The following is a 21,479-nucleotide window of genomic DNA, read 5'->3' on the forward strand; positions in this document are numbered from 1 at the left end:
ATTTAATATGCAATGGCCTTCTCGGATATCTAATAGAGCTTAGACATAAACATTACTCTCTCTCTTCCCATGCCATGTACCTTGTGTACCTAAGTTACAAGCAGCCTCTAGACAAGATCCAGAAAAGTCAATACAAGATATATTCTCTTAAGTAAATTTTACCACACTGAATTACACCATCCAGGAGACAGAATTGTTGGTCATAAAAATTTATATTCAAGACTTAATTAACACCTGATCATCAGAAACTGGAATATCTCCCAACTGGCTAAAATACCTAAGCTAGTGATAAGCTTCAGCTTTCAATTCAGTTCTCTCCCATGAAATAGTGCATGGCTGTGGAATGTCACTGCTGAAGAGGATCCCTCTTCCTTTTTCCACCATCCATCAAAGGGACTTGGTGGTGATCAGCTTGTTTTAGCTGACAGGAAACATCTGCTAGCAACAGGATGTATCTAGCACCAAATATCCTTGAGGGAATCTCTCTCTTTTGGAAATTTTCTAAATCCATGACCTCCCTGATCACATCATTTGAAATTACTTTGTTTATCTCACGCTTTTGAACCATATTTTCCTGTTTCAATAAACTGGAACTCCTTGAGAGTAGAGACTTTTTTGTTGTTAGTGGTGGTGTGTTAGTTTGGTTTTTTGGTCTTTCTTTGTATCCCTAGTTTTTAACACACTACCTATCATAAAGTAAGTGCTTATTTGATTTGATTGGTTGCTGACTAAATTAAAAGGCCTCAGTACATAGTACACTAATCCTTTAATATGAGATCTTTAGACTATAGGCCTTTAGACTATAGTCTTAGAATATAGACTATAGAAGTGGAATGTGTGTCTCTATAGAGTTCGTAATATCTGGAAACAATCAATTAACAGGTATTTATTAAGTATCTTTTATAGAGTATTCAAGCACAACAAATGAAATAGCCCTCTCCGACAATGAACTTACATTCTAGTGAGAGACAGCAATTACATATAAAAATAAATATATACAATTTAAATAGAAAAAAATACTAAAGTTAAACATATAATGGTATGAAAGGAGATGCTAGTTGGTGGGAGGAACAAGAAAGACTGTATATAAAATATGGTGCCTGAGCTGCATCTGAAAGGAAGAGAAGCATTCTGTGAAATAGAAGTAAGAAGAGGGTTTCTGTAAGAGTACAGTTTAGGTTCATCATTGGGATGAAACACACACACACACACACACACACACACACACACACACACACACACTGGTAGTTAACCAGTTAACAACTGTTAACAAAAGGAAGATTATTTAGCTATAACATAGATGATCAAAAAAGAGTAAATAGCACTTAGCTCACACAGATTGAGTTCTCCCTTGCCTCCTTAAGTAATATGCCTACTCAGTAGGGCAGTGCTTCATATGGCCTCCTTTAAGGCTAAAGGCCATATGCTAGATTCTGCATAGCTAGGATTTTTTAATGCCCTTAGGTGACCAGAAAGACAAGCTTGTCTGGCCAGAAGCTACTAGAAATCTGAGTCAGTAGATAAAAGGCTTAATTAAACCTTTGCCTTCATGAGAAAAACCCTTGTGACTAGGAGAGAATCGTGTCCAACAGTGATTCCATTACATGAGATCTTTAGACTATAGGCCTTTAGACTATAGTCTTAGAATATAGACTATAGAAGTGGAATGTGTATCTCTATAGATTTTGTAATATCTGGAAACAATCAATTAACAGGTATTTATTAAGTATCTTTTATAGTCTATAGGTATTCAAGCACAACAAATGAAATAGCCTTCTCCGACAATGAACTTACATTCTAGTGAGAGACAGCAATTACATATAAAAATAAATATATACAAGATAGACATTGTGGGAAGATGGAGGAAATATACTCTTGAGCATGGGTGACAAGGTCGCCAAGACCTTGGGATCAGGTTGTATGATGCTTTAAAAGCTAAACAAAAAGACATTATGTTTGATCAGAGAGGTCATAGGATTGCATGAATTGGGGAATTATGTAGTCAGATCTGTATTTAAGGAAAATTACACTGATAACAGTGTCTAAAATGGACTGGAATGTTGAAAGATTTGAGATAAGGAGAACAATTAGGAGACTGTTGTGAGATGTGGTGAAGGCCTGAATTGTAGTGGAAGCTATGTGAGTAGAAAGATGGACTTGAATTTGAGAGATGCTATGGAGGCAGTTGGTAACTGATTAGATATGGTATAAGGAGTTTGTAGTCTAGGATAACGCTAAGATTATAAACCTGAGATATTGGAAGGATAATTGTATTTTTGACAAAAATAAGGAAGTTTTTTTAGGTACTTTGACTTTCATGTATTCCTTTAATGATGAAGAAATGAAACACTAACCTAGTCACCCAAGCAGTCCATGTTATTCATGACATTTTTAGTTGCCTGCTCTCCACAGGTGCTATGGGGAGAGAAAAAAGAAAGAGAAGACATGACTTCTACTTCTTATGGGCTTACATCTTGTGTGGAAGATAAAAATATCCACATGAAAGGATTAAGAACTTGTGCAAAGTGTTCTGTCAGTCAGTATACAATATAATATAGTACCAATTGAGTGCATAAGTACTTAGAGTATTCACATGATTAGAGTTGGGGAAAACCTTTGTGAAGAGTCAGTTTTTTAAGGCAGGCTGTATAATGGCTCTACCTTCAATCTGTCATTTTGACACAAAATTTCATTCTATTGTTATTTGAAATTGGCATAGAGTGGTATCTGCTATGGGCACTATATTCTTCAGCAATTATCTCTTCATAATACACACCAAACCTGGATATGATGATTCCTCCTTTACTCTAGGGCTAGCTAGATAAAATAATGAAAGACTTCAAAATTGCTCTCCCAGAGCAACCTGAATATCACAGGGGATGGAAGAGAATAGATTCTGGGAATTAAAGAGAATGAACAAAAACCAAGGCAATCAGATACTGCTGAAACATTTTTATGTATTCCTTAATAAAGCAAAAATAAAAGATTCCTGACCTTTGAGTTTCTTAGACATGCATATATTGCTTTTTCTAGCCTCTTGACTGTCATTTGCCTGTCATTTAGAATATATTGACATTCCTCCAAAGTAAATCTTATCTGATACATTGCTAAGTGAGATAATAAGGACACATACAAAGTATTGTGGGAGCTCAGGAAAAGTCAAAATCACTTGTGACTGAAGGAATTGATAATGCTTCATGGAAAAACTAATTTAATCCTGGCTTTAAAGAAAGAATTGGAATTGAGCAGGCAAAACCAAAGGATGGTGCATTCCAGTGGGAGAGAGATCACTGATCACCTAAGACTTCATTTTAAGGTTTCTGTATTAATCAAAACTTCCCATAGAAGCAATCTTTCCCTCTTCATTGTGGGAAGATGCCAAGAGATCTTAAATTATATTTTTTCATTTCTTTTGAGCCTAATTGTACAAAGAAAAATGTAAGCAGTAACTCCAAACTCCTCTCTCCCATATAGCCATTTTTTTAGCATTACATTGGATATTGGGTCAATCTCTTAAGATTCTTTCCAGTCCTAAAATTCTAGATTTCTTATTCCCCCTCCCAGATTAGTGCTTATATCACATACTACCCTTATCTCCATATCCCTCAACTATTGCTTTCCCTCTCTTCCTTTGCTTAGACCTGGGGGAGGAATGTTAGCGAGTGTGAGGTAGGAATTTCTCTTCTATTTCTTGAATTCTTTGTATTTCAAAATGAAGAAGTGGACTAACAGATATTATTGGTAAGTTACTGATTTTTCATCCTAATAAAGATGATAGATGTGGAGTTTGAAAATGCATTAGCTAGCAATCATCTATTCCAGCCTCATTTTACATATAAGGAAACTGAGGCCCAGAAAGATGAAGGGATTTCCCTCAGATCAGAGAGGTGGCAGAGGTAGCCTTTGGACCCTCCAGTGCTCTTTCCACTGCATTAAGCTGCTTCTCAGCCTTTCAGAAGACCCTAAAAGTATGACAGTACTCCATGAGTGCCTCCCAGCACTTGGCACAGGTCACTGAGAGAACAGATTTAGTTGTCCACAAAACCAGCTTGTAGTACCCTTCATATATGGTTGGATGAAACCAGAAAGAAGTGGGAGAAGGCCTTCTTGGGCAAAATAAAGTGGAGTGAGAAACTGAGCATTTCAGTTCCTCTGGTGGTATTTGAAAACCTTGCTTCTGGGTCACTATTTAGCTCTTGATTTCCCTGTGAGGACTTTACCTTTGTATTTCTGCCCCTGGGTAGTCTTCTGTCACCAAGATAGACTAGACAGTCTTTTTCCTTATTCTTAATTCCCTTTACCATTGAAATGGCTGAGTCATTGTTAATTTTTCTTTAACAAAAACTTTTTATTTTGTTGGTTTCAGTCACCGATTGACCTTTTTGTCACTTCCTTTTCCCCTTGTCTCTCTGTGCTTCGCTGGACATGGCCCATAGGGGAGTTCTCAGGTGTGTATCTCTCTTGTTCAGTGTCCTTGTTTATTTTGGGTTCCTTTTTCCCACTTGTTGAATTTAGATGGAATGATATGGTATACACATGTGATACTCCCCTGCTGTTTCCAAACACCTGTTGGGGCCTTCGTCCCACCTCCTTGCTTTTTGTTCACCTTCAATAGCTTAGTAAGCTTCCTTGGTTTGCTCTCCCAGGCCATTGGTGATATTCCTTAGGTTTAACCTGATCTACTGTGCTAATTATCTCTCCTTTTAAGAGAGAAGTTCCCCATTTAGACTAATAATCTGTTGATAATAGGATATATCTTATTTATATACATTAAACAGCAAAAAAATTTGAAAGTTCACTCAATTTCCTGAACTCCTCACTCAATTTAGATTAGGGAACTCTCTCAGAAGGCAAACGGTAATAAAAGTAGTCAGGCTTTAGGAGGATCATAGGCCCTGCCTGTGGTTTCCTACAATATGGTTACTTAACCCGACTTTTTGGGAGTCCTTCTTCCCTGCTTTTCTGCTCTAGTGCAAATCATTCTTTGCTTTGTTAGCAGGAAGATGCCATCTCCTTGCCTTCCTCCAAAGAAAATTCTGGGCTTCCAAACTCTGTAGCTAAAGAATATTAACAACTAAACTCACCTTTTGCATGTACATCTCTCCCTGGTTCAGAATTATTTCTTTATCTAAAAATGGCCTAAGCAGCCTGGAAATTTTGATATACTATAACCCATTAATTTCATGTCTAATTCACCCTCTGACCTTTCCCTGTTTCACATGTGCCTAGTAGTCTTTGGTATTGTGAAGAAGGGAATAAATGTCTTAAATTCTTGCTAAATCTCAAAAATCAGCACCTTGACATATCAGACAAAAGGATCTAACACTCCCCTCCTCCATCCTGTTTTTCTCCTCTCCTTCCCATCCCCTCCTCTATGATCCTTTTCCAAAATGAAGTAACTCATGAGCATTGTGACTCACTGCTCAGTTTTCTATTTAAGATGGATGTTTAATGGCTGCTTTTTTTTCTTCCTTCCTTTCTTTCCCTTTCTTCCTCCCCATTACCCCAACTTCTTCCTTTGGGATTGGGACGGCTCTCATAGTGCGGGATGATTTTTTTGGTAAGGCAAAGGCCATATTTAAGTGTATGTTTTTTCCAGTTTCTGGCTTTTCCTCTTCACCCAACATCTTGTCATGCTCCATTGGGTTTTGTTGTTTGGGTTTTGCATGGAAACGGTGTAGTAGTGGTGGTGGTGGGGCCTTTGGGGAGATAGTCTGCAGCCTGGGCTCCACGTCTTTGGCATGGGGTTCTTTCCCCATGTGCATGTCTGCTCTGTGTTGTTTTTCTCCTGGGCAGGCCTAGAACAGGCTATCCAGAGCAGCCTCTTCTCCAGACTATCTCTCCCCTTTGCCTTATTTTCATAATGGCTGAGGCAGTCTCTGTAGGCTCCCCACCCTGACTCTCCTTCATATCTCCTGAAGACTCTGTACCAAACTGTTCATTTATCTTTCTGTGAGGCTGGATGGGACAGGGCATTTCAAGTCTCCTGCTAAGAGGAGACCTGATCTAAAGTTCTCTGAACCTTCACTAACTCAGGAAAATGCCCTGTTCTTATAAACACTCACTCAGTACTTTTGGATACTGAGGGCTGGGGCCTGCTCTTTGTTTTGAAAAGACAGAGGCAATGCCATTACTTCTATGGCAGAGGAGGTCAGAATGGAGACACCAGGGACTCTCAAATATAAAGCATTTTTTAAATTCGTATTTTTCCCCCCCTGTTTTGGATGGGGTTGGAGAAGTGGAGGGAAGTGACTAGAAGGACTGAGGCTGAAACAAGGTGTTTTTTCTTTTTCCTATACAGTCTGGATTTGTCTATTCCACTATTTCCTAGAGAATTGATTTTAGTACATTTATTTTGTGCTGCCATCAAATGCTTCCAGGATTAGGAACCCACAGTCTTGTTTTAGTCTCTGGTCCTGAAGAGCTCAAGAGTCTTTCATACTAGTTGGTGGAGAAAACCACAAGCAGTCCCACCTCTAGTCCCCTCCTTTTTCTGGGGACTGTGCAGGAGAGATCTCACCCTCCTCCCTTCCTGCCATCCCCTTCTTTTATTAGACTCTTGTCTAAAAGGCTATAGTCCCTGCACTGTTGTAGGATTGTGTCTTCCCCTTTTCCTCTGGTCTGGGGGTGAGGTGAGCACACACTCTGCAGTGTCAAGGCAATCTGTTGAAATTCAGTAGCACTTTTTCTTCATTTTTTTCCCTCATAGCTTGGGCTGCTTCTAGCCAGTCTGGAGAGCTGCATTGGCCATCCCTTGTCCATCCCATCTCCTGGGGAAGGGTTCTTTGTTAAGTGCTGTGTTGTCCTCTCTATTCTCTTGTTATCATAGCACCAACTTCCATACTCTTGGGGAACTGGGGACATTTTTGTGCTTGTTCATTAAAAATTTTAATTTTAAAAAAGCTTCTATATGGGATAATGCCTATGAAACATGGGGTTGGGGCAGAGGCAAAGATTTAATTCAAGTTCAGTACTTGATCCCATCCAGCAGTCTCTGTTCTAATCCAAACTGATGGATGCTACTCAGCTAGGATCCCATCTCCAGTGGAATTTTTCCTTACTTCCCAGTGCTCTTTGGCATCCTCCCCTTCAAGGTCTCCTTCCTCAGTACTTAGTATTTTATTTGAATTCTTTCAGTTATAATTTTAAAGTTGGAACCTCTTTTCAGACGTTTAAGCTTTCTGATCAGAGGATCAATGGAGGACATGACTAAAAGGGATTACTCATTCTTCAGGGGTTCTAGTATACATAGCCCTTATTAGAGATTCAAATTCTGAGTCCCTAGGAAAATCTGTGGAAGGAATATTCAAAAAATTGAGTCGTTAGCTCTACAGAGCCACAATATCTAGTCCCTAAAACAGTTCCCGGGGGGAGGGGGGGGCAGGGGGGGTGAAGAGAGGGGAGGCGGAGGCTTCAAAAGGATACCCAGGAGGAAGAAATCCTAGTTACTGTTTCTCTATTGAAGTTTGCTCCAAGTATCCTTCCTTACCAGTGAGTGATAAATTTGAATCTTTCTTTGAAGGACATTCTGAAAACAGCCAAACAGTGGCTGTCCCCTGGGAATGGGATTTACAAGTAAATACTCTTTTTTTTCTAATGAAGTAGTTATGACTAAGCATGATTGAAATTTCCTTACTTTTTGTTACAGGAATGGGCAAAGAAGTAGGAAATCTCTTACTGGAGAATTCACAACTCCTGGAGACCAAGTAAGAGAACAGTGCACCTTTTTAAATCTCTTTTTGCTGTTCTAGACTATTTCAGTAATTCTCTTCCCAGGACCTGGGATTCCTCCCCAGTCCTTCCCCATCTTAAAAACAACCAGCTGCTGATCCTGGGAGTGGGTGACAGTTTATTTATTCTGGTTCTGCATAGTTTGTGACCCATTTTAAAATTTTAGATTCAGCTAACCTTTTAGCTGTTGTTGTTGTTTTTTGTCTTTGTTTAAGGAGTTTAGATATGAGCTTCATATATTGTTTCTTTAGCTTGACACCACTGATTCTGATTCATCCAGTTGATATCTGGGGCTCCTTTAGCTCTTTTAGCTGCAAAAGTAACTGGCCTTTCTATGAAGCTTTTAGGTACTCTAGAAATTTCTGTAGTCCCACATATTTTTTAATATTGTTGCTTTCTTTTGTTTGTTTGTTTGTTTGGAAATAACATGTAAAATTTATTTCCTACTTTTTTTTTTTAACAAGCTGTGTGAAATGGAAACACAATTTCATACAGAATTATTTTTCTTTTCTGCTGCGTTTATTAAAATGTTCTTTTTTAAACTATCTTAACACTATCTTAATGCTCATAAGTCGTGTCATCTGTATTATCCCATTGTTTTTTATTTTGAATAGGAGCAAAAATGACATCGAACGTCTGTGAAAATATTTTGTGGGAACATAAAATCTGTAAAAGTAAAACATTGGGATCTTTAGGAATGAATTTGAGAACAAAAAGAACTTTTGTGAATTTTTAACCTGAGAAACTTAAACCATAATTAAGAGCCAATGCTTTTGGATTTATAAGACTTCATTCAGATTGATACATCAAGTTATGGAAGAGTAGATAGCCTATTCCTTTCCTCCACACATATCTCCCAATAATTTTCAAAAACCAACATTTTTGCATTTATTTTTAGGTTTAAATTTTTTTTATAACTTTTTATTTTCAAAATATATATAAAGATAGTTTTCAACCTTCACCCTTGCAAAACCTTGTGTTTCAAATTTTTCTCCCTCCCTTCCCTAGATAACAAATAATCTAGTATAGGTTAAACAAGTGCAATTCTTCTAAACACAATTTTGTTGCTTTTTTAAAAAGAAATGCTTTGAATGTGGTGAAGAATGACCTGATTGCCAAGGTGGACCAGTTGTCTGGGGAACAGGAGGTGCTGAAGGGAGAATTGGAAGCCACAAAGCAGGCCAAAGCCAAAATGGAAACCAGAGTCAAGGAACTAGAAGAGGAGCTCAAACGGTAAGGGATGGCAGGGGTTAGCTAGTTGGGAGGAAATGTTTAAAGAGTCATCTGACAGATACAGAAAGTACTTAGAGCCTTTGTCCATCTTGACTTCTAATAAAACTATTTTATTACTTTGTTTAAAGAGAAAACCTTTCCACTTCCCAGGGCCTTTACTTCTCTTGCTCCTTATACCTCAACTCTCTCGCCATGTCATGGTACCCTCTTGAACAGCTCATAGCATGGGGGGGCTGAGCACATGTAGCAAGTGCTCAGGGAGTTCTTGTTGACTCGACTGTGCCTGCCTTCTTTCATGCCTTTTTCCATATACCTTAGAATCTCTTGCTTTCATCATGTGTCACTTTCTTGTTTTCAAGTCTGAGGAGAGGCTTGTACTTCTAAAGCTATTGGTGTGAGCTGACTTAGGGCCTAGCTGAAGAATTCTCTTCCCAAGCTCATAATTCCTTGATTCTGTTTTTTTCCCCTTTTTTCTAAATATATTTTTCAGTTCTTTCTGCTCTATTCCTCTTTTTTAGATGAGAGAGGATAAAAAGGGATCTCTAAGAATACACTGTATTGTTGATCTGTGGTGCCTTTTTCTCTCCTAGGATTAAGGACACTGTGTAGCATTGTGGGTGGTATACTAGTCTTTGATTGTGACTTGCTCCCAAGCATTTCTATAGCAGCAACATCCCTTTGTGTCTCTCTTTTCTAAATTGAGTTTCATTCCTATTCACCTCCCCTGAAAGTGTACCACAGTAGACCTTATACAATGATTAATTAGAAATGGAACTAACAATAATTCTTAGACCCATTTTCTCTACTAAGCCTTCAAAATTGGTGTTCCAAACTTATCTACCATCTCTATGTGACTTTTCTCGCTCCAGAGTGAAGTCTGAGGCCATCATTGCACGACGTGAACCCAAAGAAGAGGTGGAGGATGTAAGCAGCTATCTCTGTACAGAATTGGTATATTTCATTATTAAAATGCTGGGGAATGGGTGGTAATGGCTATGTTTGTTTTCTCCATACATTTGTCTTTTCATTAACTCTCTCCATCTCCCCACCTGCTTCCTCTTCTAATGTCTATATCGAACCCTCAATCTATAGTGTTTCTTGCCAAATGCCACAATGACTTTCTGACTAAACCTAAAACCTTGGTTTGGATTATTTTCTTGCATTTCAAAAACTGGCAAATTTAAGGAACTATATATTTCCCCCTTTAGCTGCTGTGCCAGATCATACTGACAGGTGATGTAGTTTTCAGTGTAATTTTATATCGCACCAGTAAGTAAGCAAGAATATTGATGTGGTCCACACTCTTCATGAGATTTGGGCCCAGTAGTGTGTTTGCTGAAACACTAGCAGTTTTCTCCTCTGCTACCCTAGAAGCTTCACTTTTCTTTCATTCCTAGCTAAGAAATTTGTTCTCAATATTAGAGCAACTTTAGTTCCCTAGGGGTTAGGGTCTTCATTACTCCCTATGAAAAGGCTCAGAAACTATGGCCCTTCCATGAGACAATTCTTAAGACCTCAAATCTGTCAGTAGATGTTTAGGCTTGAAAGACTATGACTTAAAAAGCAATATCATCTCATTTTCCAGATTGAATATTAATTGGCCTCATCAAAGACTTTCCCTTTTAGATACCTTCTCTTTCACAAGGTGAAATTGCTGAACTGACAAAAATAGTAATTATCTGGGAGAAAACGAGGTGTGCACGGCCTAACTGGGCCTGAGGATTGAAAGGCGGATGAGTCTCTTTTGTTATATGCAAAAATTAATTTTTTAATATTTTAAAATAATTTAATATTTTATCCCAATTACATTTAAAACAAATTTTTATATGTTTTTTAAATTTTCGAGTCCCAGATTCTCTACCTTATTCTCAGCCCCAGCCCTGACTAAGAAACCACATGTGAAGTTCCTGTGTAATTTCTTTTTTGCTACACTTTAGTAGTTTGAAAATGAAAAGGGGAAATTAAGGTTCACTAAAGCTCATTGCCAGATGTAGTTTCTTTTGATTAAATGGAATATTCTTAGCCCTGAGACTTTTGGGACTTTGCCATTTATTGATCTTCATTTGTAGGCTTCATTTTCCTTTTCTAGTTCTGTGAAAAGGCATATGTGAGAAGGAGTAAGCCTAGTTGTAATGTCCGGGCTAGCTTTCTAATCTGAGATCGAGCTCGAGCACACTCACTCAAGTCTGCTTATTTCAAATCCTCTCAGCCCTTATATACTTTAGTACAATTACATCACTACAGCACACTGAGCATGTGTTAACTGTAGAACCATACCATACAATACCATACTAAGTACTAAATACTAAACTAATAGTGTGTGCTGTAAACTAGAGAACCATCATCTCATCAATCACACTGAATAAACACCCTGTTGTAAATATCCTTGTATCAAGTATACTTTTCCAGAGTTCTGACTCTCTACACCTAGTTATTGGGTAAAGATTTCCTCTTAGGGAAATCAAACCAGTAATTGCAAATCCTTTGGTAGAAGTAACCATCCTAGGTAGATGGCAGAATTACTGGAGAAATCCAGTGCAGCAACAAAATCGGACATTGTTAAGTGCCTGCATAACACTTGGGCTGCTGAAAGCATAACTAAAATGCCGTGTTGGGCAGTTTATCTGTTTTCATTGATAATCACTTTTTTTTCTTTCCTAGCCAATGTCTTATTAGAATTTGAGGTGCCTGGGTTAGAATGCAGCATATATAGTTCCTTGTCCACATTAATGAGTACTATTGTTTTCTTTATTACCTTAATCTTACCTAAATACTACAATGAATCCCTACAGGACCTAAATCTACAACTTTTCCTAAAGTGCCTTTGTATTTTCTAACATCTCCTAACTAAATTTCCTGCTTGGAACTTTTTTGGATCTGAGCTTTTCACAACAGTTTGGAGAAAAAGATACCCATTTTGTATGATAGAATTTAAAATGGAAGGGACCTTAAAGTTCATCTATTCTGACTCATAATTGAGTAGGAATGCCCTCTATGATATCTACAGTAAGTAGTCACCCAGCCTCTGTTCAAAGACTTAATTGGTCTCCCTTTTCCGTTCCCTAGGGACCAAAGCTTGATAATGAAAAAATGAACTTGCTTCTTAGAATTCCTATCCCTTTCCATTTTCTGGTATTCTCATTTTTAATTCCCTCCTCCTGTCCAATGAATTAGCTCATTGTGTTTGAGATCTGCAGGATATCTGCCTTGGGTCTAAGCTGTTCCCCGACAATCTTAACTCCTTGCCTTGTGCACTGTGGCCAATGGTATGGTGGCTAGAGAAGCTGTAGCACTATCAAAGGTAGAGCACAAACCAGGAAGAAACTAACAATTATTTATGAATTCTTATGTTTCTATACTAACTTCAACCCCTTCCCTCTCTCATTGGCTGAACAGCAGTGCTCCTCCCCTCTGCAGGACAACATTCCCATTGCCCAGCGTCGCCGCTTCACCCGTGTAGAGATGGCCCGTGTCCTTATGGAACGGAATCAGTATAAGGAAAGGCTGATGGAGCTTCAGGAAGCTGTAAGGTGGACAGAGATGATCAGGTAAGTCATTGAACCTAAGACATTGCTAAAAAATAGGATATTCTGTCCAGAAATGAACAAAGACTATCGACTCTTCATTTATCTTTTCACAGCTCTCCATCTTCCTCCTTCCTTCCCATCCACATTTCTTTGTTCAGTTTGATCGTAAGGTGCTTATAATGATAGAACTTGGGTACTTAGAATTTGTTTACTCTCTCCATATTGTGTCATATGGATTTTTCAGACGCTGAAACTGTGTCCTGTTTTTATTACCACTATCATTTAGTACCTAGTGAAATACTTTGGCTTTAGGAAGCCTTTACTAATGAGTGATAGAATTGGATCATAAAGTTAGTTTAATTCGTGCCTTTTGCTTTTCCTTTCCTTACATGCTGTACTTGAAGATAGGTTACATTGATTGGGAACCTAGAAAGATCATGGTTGTGGCTTTGTGTTGGACCCAAAGTCCTTAGCAGTCTTAGAAAGAGTTGATTTTCTATCTTCATTTCTCTTTTGATGTTGGGCTTTGGGCTGGATGTACATAAAGAATCTTCCTTACTTTGAGCACTTCAATAAAAGAGAAAATTCCTTTCCTTGAGAGTGGCTGATCCAAAAGCTCTGATATGTTGTGATAAGATCTTTAATTTTGCTTTCTTACTTGGTCTAAGGTCAAATCACTGTAGCAGTGGACAAAAGAAAGGAAAAACTGAATAAACCATTCCAGAGGCAGTTTGGGGAAGGCCTTAGTATTTGCATGAAATAAATTGAGTGGCGAGACCTCTCTTATATAGATGGAGAAAGATCCCAGATCTTACCTGGAAACCATACCCTAGAATTTTTCCCTCGTGAGTGAGTTTGCTAAAGCTGCTGCTTTGTGTATGTGTATAGGGGAATAATTGGGGGGGGGGGGGGGGGGGCGGTGCAGTTGTAGTTAAGTGATCTTGCCCCAGGATCACACAGCTGGTATGTCTGAATCTGGATTTGAATTCAGAAGATGAGTCTTCCTGGCTCCAGGCTTAGCACTTTATCCACCATATCACCAGCTGCCTCTCTCTAGAGATGTATAGAATTTTTTTTATCATGGATCCTTTGAAACTGTTGTGCAACATTGAATTGATCAAAGTAGCTAAGTGTTTCATGGTTGATTATCATATATAGCATTGCTATTACTATGTACAATCTTCTACTTCTGCTCACTTCCCATCATCAATGAGATAAATCTTCCCTGGATTCTTGGTGATGCTAAGAGTTTGAAATTTGATGTCCTACTTATTTGTCTACTGCTCTACAGAGCTGCCTCAGAGGAAGCAACACAGTGAAGAACATTAGTATGAAATCAGGAAACCTAAAATGTAGTCTTTGATCTGCTATTAATCAGTCTATAAACATTAATGCTTTAATGAAGTTTTCTATAGTTGCTATGGCTATTTCAAAGTTTCCTCTTCAGTACCTGGAATCCATTGTGTCATTGATTGGGAAGCAGGCTGAATTACAATCCATAGAAGCTCTTCTGTCTACATTACCTTATTCCCAAGGCTTTCCCACTTCCTGAATTATTACTAAATTAAATTCTGAAATAGGAACAAGCAGGGGATAGAAAATAAAGAGTGAAGGAATAACTCCTACTCAGCAGAAGTTTATAGGCTTCACTGAAATATACTTTTACCTCATCCTGCTGTGGCTTTTTGTAGTCAGAGGTGAAGTTAGTAAAAGAAATAGAATTATCTTTTAATTTTGATAAATGCTAAATATGAATTGTTCTGGCTTCTCTTTATAGAGCATCCCGAGAACACCCATCTGTTCAGGAAAAGAAGAAATCAACCATCTGGCAATTGTGAGTCCTTGGGGGCACAAACCAATGCAGTATAAATGAAATGAGCTTTCATGGCAGCCAGAAAACCTAGGTTCCTGACTAATGTTGCATTACTACTTTGGGCAGCTCACTTTCCTTCACCCAACTTTAGTTTCATTTGTAAAAAGGAGCTCAACTTCCAAGTTATTCTAGCTCGAAAATTTTAAGACTTTTATTGGATTACTTGCTGTCTAGGGAAAGGGGTGGTGGGAGGAAGGGAGGGAGGAAAAAAAATTTGAAACACAAGGTTTTGCAAGGGTGAATATTGAAAACCAACTATACATGTGTTTTGAAAATAAAAGTTTTATAAAAAATAAAAATATGTGTATTTTTAAAAAAACTATGGGAAAAGGGCTACTGAATGGGAAATAGGTAATATGAATTTTGATACTAACATTTTCCCCTATTCCTGTTTTACCTGCCCCATAATTCTATTTGTAGCTTCAGCCGCCTCTTTAGCTCTTCCTCCAGCCCACCTCCTGCAAAGAGGTCCTATCCATCAGTAAATATCCACTACAAGTCACCCACCACAGCTGGATTCAGCCAGCGCCGCAGCCATACCATGTGCCAGATCTCAGCTGGCAGCCGTACCTTGGAATTTTTCCCTGATGAGTGAGTTACTTTTTGACAACTTTCCATCATTCTCTTTTAGACAGCTAAGAAGAGAGGGAATATTCCACTACCCCTTTCTTTCTCTTTGATACCAAGAAGTTGAGATTGGTATCTTAAATATTCGTCCACCTCTTTATGGAACTGTCTTGGGGAAAGCTGCACAATCTAAATTCTGGAGAGTTGAGTTCTTATCCTGATTCTCTAGCAATCAGTTGATCAATCTTAAATACCTACTATATGGCAGGCACTATTAGATGCCAGGAAATACAAAGGCAAAGGTGAGTTAGTTTCTGTGCTTGGGGACAACAAATACACATCTAACTACACATGTATACAAAGTCTATACAAAATTATGAGGTAATTGAGTAAGTAAGAGTATCCAGCTAGAGCAGGATAGCTATATTGTTTTGTTGTTTGTCTAGACTTAAGAAAGTGATGGAGAAAATGTTAATGTATTATGCCTATATTTTCCCATTGAAAGCCAATTGTTAAACATACCCCCTTGTGGGCCCAACTTTTAGGAGAGTTTTAAACTTGGTGACCTTAACATTGAGTGTGACCTGCAGAATGACCTATTTTGTGTATTGAGCCAGATATCAGAAGGCTTTCAGAAAGTAGAACACTTGAATTTTAATACTTGATTAGGAACCAGAGCAGGGGCTCTGGACTGTAGGTTTCAACTCCACCTCTGACATGAGATTTCTGCAAACTCTCATCTCAATAAACCTCAGTCCATCCTCCTCCATTCAGAAGAGTGAGCCCTTCCAGAGCAGTACTGAGAATTTTTAGGGCATGCTTTTACACAAGACAGAATACCATGTTAATAACAAAATATCAAGCCATTCCTTCCTCTGTTTGCCCACTCTCAAATTACTCCCAGTTCAGTAATCTGCGCTTATCTCCACACTGGCTAATTTTATCTGGCCAATTCGTTCCTTTCCTTCAGACCTACTTCCCAACCCTCTGCCTCTATTTCTAACAATAGATTGAGAAATAAAATTGTTGTCACTTTTCTTCTCAGTGACTGCACATCCTCAGCCCGAAGAGAACAGAAGCGTGAACAGTACCGACAAGTCCGAGAACACGTACGCAATGATGATGGGCGACTGCAGGCCTGTGGCTGGAGCCTTCCTGCCAAGTATAAGCAGGTAATCCTCATCCCCTTTCACCCATTACATATACCTTCTCCCAGATACCAACCTATATTCACTACAGACAATCACACCTACCCACCCACAATCTGCTCTAGAAACAGGCAATTCTGGCTCGAGGGAGAGAAATGTCAGAAGCAGAACTCCTTCAAGTCCAAAATAACTTTATTATTTGACTGGCTCTAGACTGGATTGAACATACAAAAGAAGCAGTACTACTACTAGACTGGATTGAACATACAAAAGAAACAATTAACTACTACTTTTATCTGTTCTGCTTTGGAGATAACGAAAAATCAAAAAAAGCCTTATATTGGGGAGAATTCTTGAAAGATGGCTGAGTGGGTCAGAAAATTCCAGGCTCTCTAGATTTCTCCCACAAACAAAACAAAATTTTTTCTTAGAGGGAACATAGGCTGATGCTAAGCAAGTAAGATTCAGGAATCTTTCTGGAACAGGGGAGAAGACTCAAAGAAAAACCATAGAATGAAAGTTTAATAACTACCTCCGGGCTAGCTTCTTTGTAACAGTAAATTGGGAGCCCTGGAACTAGCTGGATTTGAAGGTAGCCTCAACCCCAAAGAGAGGAACTTTTACATCCCAGGCAACATCAGGGCTCTGAGTCCCAGAAGATTGAAGGAACTTCATTAAATAAAGAATGCTAGGCTTAGCTGTGCTGCTGAAATGGGGATCTTGGGCAGGAAGGTAACAGTTGAAGCAGTGGGGCAGGGATGTTGTTATCTGAAGGCAATTGCAGAAGGGTGGAGTTCTTGGTTTGGGGTTTCAGGCCAGAAGGGAGAACTGAAGGAAGACCAAAAGCCAGAGGCAGCATTTTCCTACCCCAGGACTAAAGATCATTACACTAACAAGCTCTTATTGGGGGGGGGGGGGGGGGAGGGACTGAGCAGGCAAAGAAGAAAGAACCCAACTATAAAAAGTTACTATGAGAATAGAAAAGATTGGGGTTCATCTTCAGAGAGGACTTTCCTGCCTCAAAGGATAACTGTCCAGAAAGAATTTATAGAACTCAAAAAAGACTTCAATAATTCAATGAGAGAGATTGAAGAAAAATTTGGGGCGGGGTGGGGGGAAGAGGGGAGAACCAGGTAAGAAAAATAAGAACATTATGAAACGAAAGTCAACCACTAGAAAAGGAGATCCAGAATCTTAAAGAAGAAAAACCTAAAAGAATGATTAATCTTTGAAAATTAGAATTGCACAAGGGTAAGCCAGTGAAGCTATAAGAAATAAAACAAAATGTAAAGAATGAAAACATAGAAAAGAATGTGAAACATCTTATAAGAAAAACAAAGACCTGGAAAACAGACCAAGAAGAAAAAACAAGAATAATTAGACTACCTGGAAGCAGTGACCTAAAAAAGAACCTTGACATAATATTACAAGAAATAATGAAAGAAAATGGTCCTGAGTTATAAAATAAGAGGGGAAAGTAGAAATAAAAATATTCCACTGATTACCATCTCAAAGAGATCCTATAAGGAAAACATATAAAAATATTCTTGCTAAATTTTGAAACTCCCATGTCAAAGAGAAAATTTTAAATTTAAAAAAATTCAAATATAACAAAGCTACATTTAGAATTGGATAGATTTATCAACAGCTACAATAAAAATAAAAAAATAAAAACCCTACAGATCCTAGAGTATTGTATATCAACAATCAAAAGAACTAGGCATGAAGCCAAAAATATTATATTCAGCAAAATTACATATTTTATTGAACAACAAAAAAAAATGGACATTCAGTGAACTCTCAGATTTTCAGGATTTTGTCTTAAATCTGAATTCAATAAAAATTATTATTTTACCTTTTTTGGCAAGACAGTTGGGATTAAGTGACTTGCTTAGGATCAAACAACTTAAGTGTTTGAGGCTGGATTTAAACTCAGGTTCTTCTGACTCAAGGGTCAATGTTCTTATTGATTGTGCTACCCAGCTGCTCTCTCAATAGAAAATTTGACGTATAACAATTAACATCAAAGACTAATCTCGAGGAACTTAATACATGAACAAACTGCTTGCATAAGATTGACATCAGTCAGTATTTGTGTAATTTTTTTTAAAAAAATTGGAGCAGAGCTGAGCATGGTGTGACTAAAAAACAAAACTACCTGGAAAACAGTTAAAAAAGTAAAAATGCTTATACAAATGAGGTACGGAAGAAGAACCAATCCAGAGGTTTAGATAGGAGAGGAGGGTTGGTAGTTCTGAAAACCTACCACATTAGGAATTAAAGTAGAAGAGTTAGCAGACAAAGGAAATTGGAGGCATATATACAAATACAATAATAAGAATCAGTAGTAGAATTTGTTAGGGAAAAAAAAAGCATGGCTAGTAAACATTGATCTATTAGACAAGTTAAACTTAAAAATTCAATTGGGAGAAATCTACATTATTTGTCAATTTATATTAATATTGTTTTAAGTTCGTGTCTGTGATTGTTGTGTCCTGCTTTCTAGAGCCCCCAAGTTGGGGTAACAAAACATACTGTTGCTTTCTAGAGCCCCTGTGCTGGGATGATTAAAATAGATCTTCCTATTGGAGAAGTGATGAGGCAGGACTCCTGAGGATGGTGGAAAAAATGGAGTCCATTTATTTCAAGGACTTTCCCCTTTTTATATCCTCATATCCTTATGTAACAAAAACTGGGCATGCGCCCGGTATATACTGCACTCATGGGACCACATGAACAACTTGTTATTGTGTGTGGATTACCACCTGGTATCCCTCTTCCACCTGGTATCACTCTGCTTCAATCTCAACACAGGTTGTCACCACCCCCTGACTTCTCAGGAAAGCTGAGAGCCCTTAGGGGAGATGGGGAGCCAAAACAGACTTTGTCAGCAGGTTCCCTTTGGGCTGAAGGGCTTTATATCTCACCCAGAGTTTTCCCACTGTCTGTGACCCTCTACATGTGATATTATATATGTGTATATGTTGTTTTTCCCTGCTTAACTGTAACCTTAACTTTAAGGGTATGAGGGGGGGAAGAGGGAGAACAAAGTAAAAAGTTGCACAGCAGAGAACAAAAGAATAATCTACAAGGAAACAAAAGATGAAGAGTCATGAATATAATGTCTTCTATTATATATGCTTTCTTGAAATGGAAATTTATTATTATACATTTTGAATCCTCCCTGTTGTTCTGCTAGGCATGACAGTAATTTTTTTCTTTTTCTTTCTTTTTCTATTTTGTTACTTCTTATTTTGTATTTAAGTTTTAAAGTAATTAAAAGAAAAAAAAGAAAGAAAGCCCATATTATAAATTGAAGTTGTTCAAGGCTAACCCTGGTCTGGATGCTCAGTAATGTCCTTCCTTTTCTTTCCAATGTCTAGACTTTGAATCCTGTATAACTCTACTTAACATCATCAGTTTGAAGCCTAATGGTACCCACATGATAATTTGATCTACACTTTCTCTGGGAGATGGTCATGATAATAATAGCTTGTATTTATTTTACAGTCAGATTATTTTAAATGGTTAAAATCTACTCAGATTCTGAGTCTCTCAGGAAATAAAGTTTGAGAGAAGGGAATTGTTGCCTAGGACTGGAAACTAAAAGAGTAGAGAAAACGCAAAGTATAAAGAAAACACTGAAAGCCAGTAGGGAACCTCATTCTCAGGCCTGGTCCTTGTTGTAGGCCAGATCCATTTGTATATCTGTTTCCAAAATTGAGTTCAGTTGCATGCATGTTTCTGAATATCTTAAGAGAAAGGGAGCAGATACATTGTTCTAAGATTTGAGTTAACCCCGCCCTCAGGTAAGAGGTTTCATACTTCCCTAATTCCCTCCGTTTTTTTGTTGTTGTTGTTGTTGTTTTTTATAGCTGAGTCCCAATGGAGGTCAAGAAGATACCAGAATGAAGAATGTTCCTGTGCCTGTGTATTGCCGCCCACTAGTAGAAAAAGATCCTACCATGAAAGTAAGTGGCCTGGTTCACTCAGGAAGGGTATAGGACTATAAGAGAGCACTTTTCTTGAAACCACTTTTTCTCTTTCCTAAGGTGCTTAGCACTAAAAATCAAAATCACAAAATTTGAGAGTTGGAAAAGTCCAGTCTGCATTGGACCTGTACAAAAATACCCTTTGCAACATATCTGGAAGAGAGTCATTAGTCTTTGCTTAAAGATTTTCTGTAAGGAAGAACACACCATTTTTTTTTTAAAGTTTTTTATTTTCAAAACATGCATGGATAATCTTTCAACATTGAGCCTTGCATAGCTTTGTGTTTCCAATTTTTCTCTCCTTCCCCTCCATCCTCTCCCCTAGATGGCAAGCAATCCAATATATGTTATACATGTTAAAATATATGTTAAATCCAATATGTGTAAACATATTTATATAATTCTCTTGCTGCACAAGAAAATTCAGATCAAAAGGGAAGGTAAATGAGTAAGAAAACAAAATGTAATGACTGGAGATTGGTGTTCCCATTCCATTCATTTCCTGAGAAGGGAAGGGAAAGAAATGAAAGGCAGGGAGAAAATTTAGGAGATTGAAAAGACTTTGAGGTTCATTGCCCAGACAAGGTCAAGAAAAATGAAAAAGAATCAGTTAAGGGGTCCCATCAACTGTATTAGCCCATTTATTCAATTTCTAGATATTTATGAAACTAATAAGTAAAACTCTTCTGTCAAAAAAAGAAAAACAAAACGTAAGGGAACAACAACAAAAATGAGAATGTCATGTCGTGATCCACACTCAGTTCCCACAGTCATCTCTCTGGGTGTAGATGGCTCTCTTTATCGCTGAATAATTGGAACTGGTTGGAAAGAGTCACATATGTCAGAATTGATCATCATATAATCTTGTTTTTACTGTATATAATATTTTCTTGGTTCTATACTCACTTCACTTAGCATCAGTTCATGCAAGTCTCTCCAGGCCTCTCTGAAATCATCCTGCTGATGATTATATCATTATATTCCATAACATCCATATACCATCATTTATTCAGCCATTCCCCAACTAATGGGCATCCAACTCAGTTTCCAGTTTCTTGACTGTACAAAAAGGGCTGCCACAAACAGTTTTGCACATGTGGGTCACTTTTCCTCTTTAGATCTCGTTGGGATGTAATCGCAATAGAAACACTGCTGGATCAAAGGGTATGCACAGTTTGATAACTTTTTGATCATAGTTCCAAATCACTCTCCAGAATGTCCGGATCCATTCATAATTCCACCAACAATAATATATCATCTAAAGGAAGTACATTCCATAGCTAGATAGCTCTGTGAAGAAGTCTGTCTTTCAAGCCTTAATTTGCATTTTCTTCACATTGGCCCTAGTTCTACACTCTGGGGGTCTAATAGAATATTTTTTCAATATTAAAGCTCATCAAATATTTTA

The 21,479-nt window shown here is 38.0% G+C and overlaps 1 protein-coding gene across 25 annotated transcripts in view; it reads left to right on the forward strand.

The window, feature by feature from the left end:
• MAPK8IP3 (mitogen-activated protein kinase 8 interacting protein 3) overlaps nt 1–21,479 on the forward strand; it is a 95,423-nt gene that overhangs the window by 56,736 nt on the left and 17,208 nt on the right. For 9 of the 25 annotated variants that reach the window (XM_051969429.1, XM_051969427.1, XM_051969445.1 and 6 more), the window contains 10 exons: nt 4,437–4,448; nt 5,543–5,560; nt 7,649–7,706; nt 8,812–8,964; nt 9,834–9,915; nt 12,361–12,512; nt 14,269–14,325; nt 14,785–14,955; nt 15,977–16,103; nt 19,955–20,050. In XM_051969429.1, the coding sequence (XP_051825389.1) occupies nt 4,437–4,448; nt 5,543–5,560; nt 7,649–7,706; nt 8,812–8,964; nt 9,834–9,915; nt 12,361–12,512; nt 14,269–14,325; nt 14,785–14,955; nt 15,977–16,103; nt 19,955–20,050 (926 nt within the window). The remainder of the gene's footprint in view (nt 1–4,436; nt 4,449–5,542; nt 5,561–7,648; nt 7,707–8,811; nt 8,965–9,833; nt 9,916–12,360; nt 12,513–14,268; nt 14,326–14,784; nt 14,956–15,976; nt 16,104–19,954; nt 20,051–21,479) is intronic. The other 16 variants (XM_051969431.1, XM_051969447.1, XM_051969437.1 and 13 more) reach the window with 9 other exon arrangements.

The sequence above is a fragment of the Antechinus flavipes genome, chromosome 1 (genome assembly GCF_016432865.1).
Source record: "Antechinus flavipes isolate AdamAnt ecotype Samford, QLD, Australia chromosome 1, AdamAnt_v2, whole genome shotgun sequence".
NCBI classification, from domain to species: domain Eukaryota; kingdom Metazoa; phylum Chordata; class Mammalia; order Dasyuromorphia; family Dasyuridae; genus Antechinus; species Antechinus flavipes.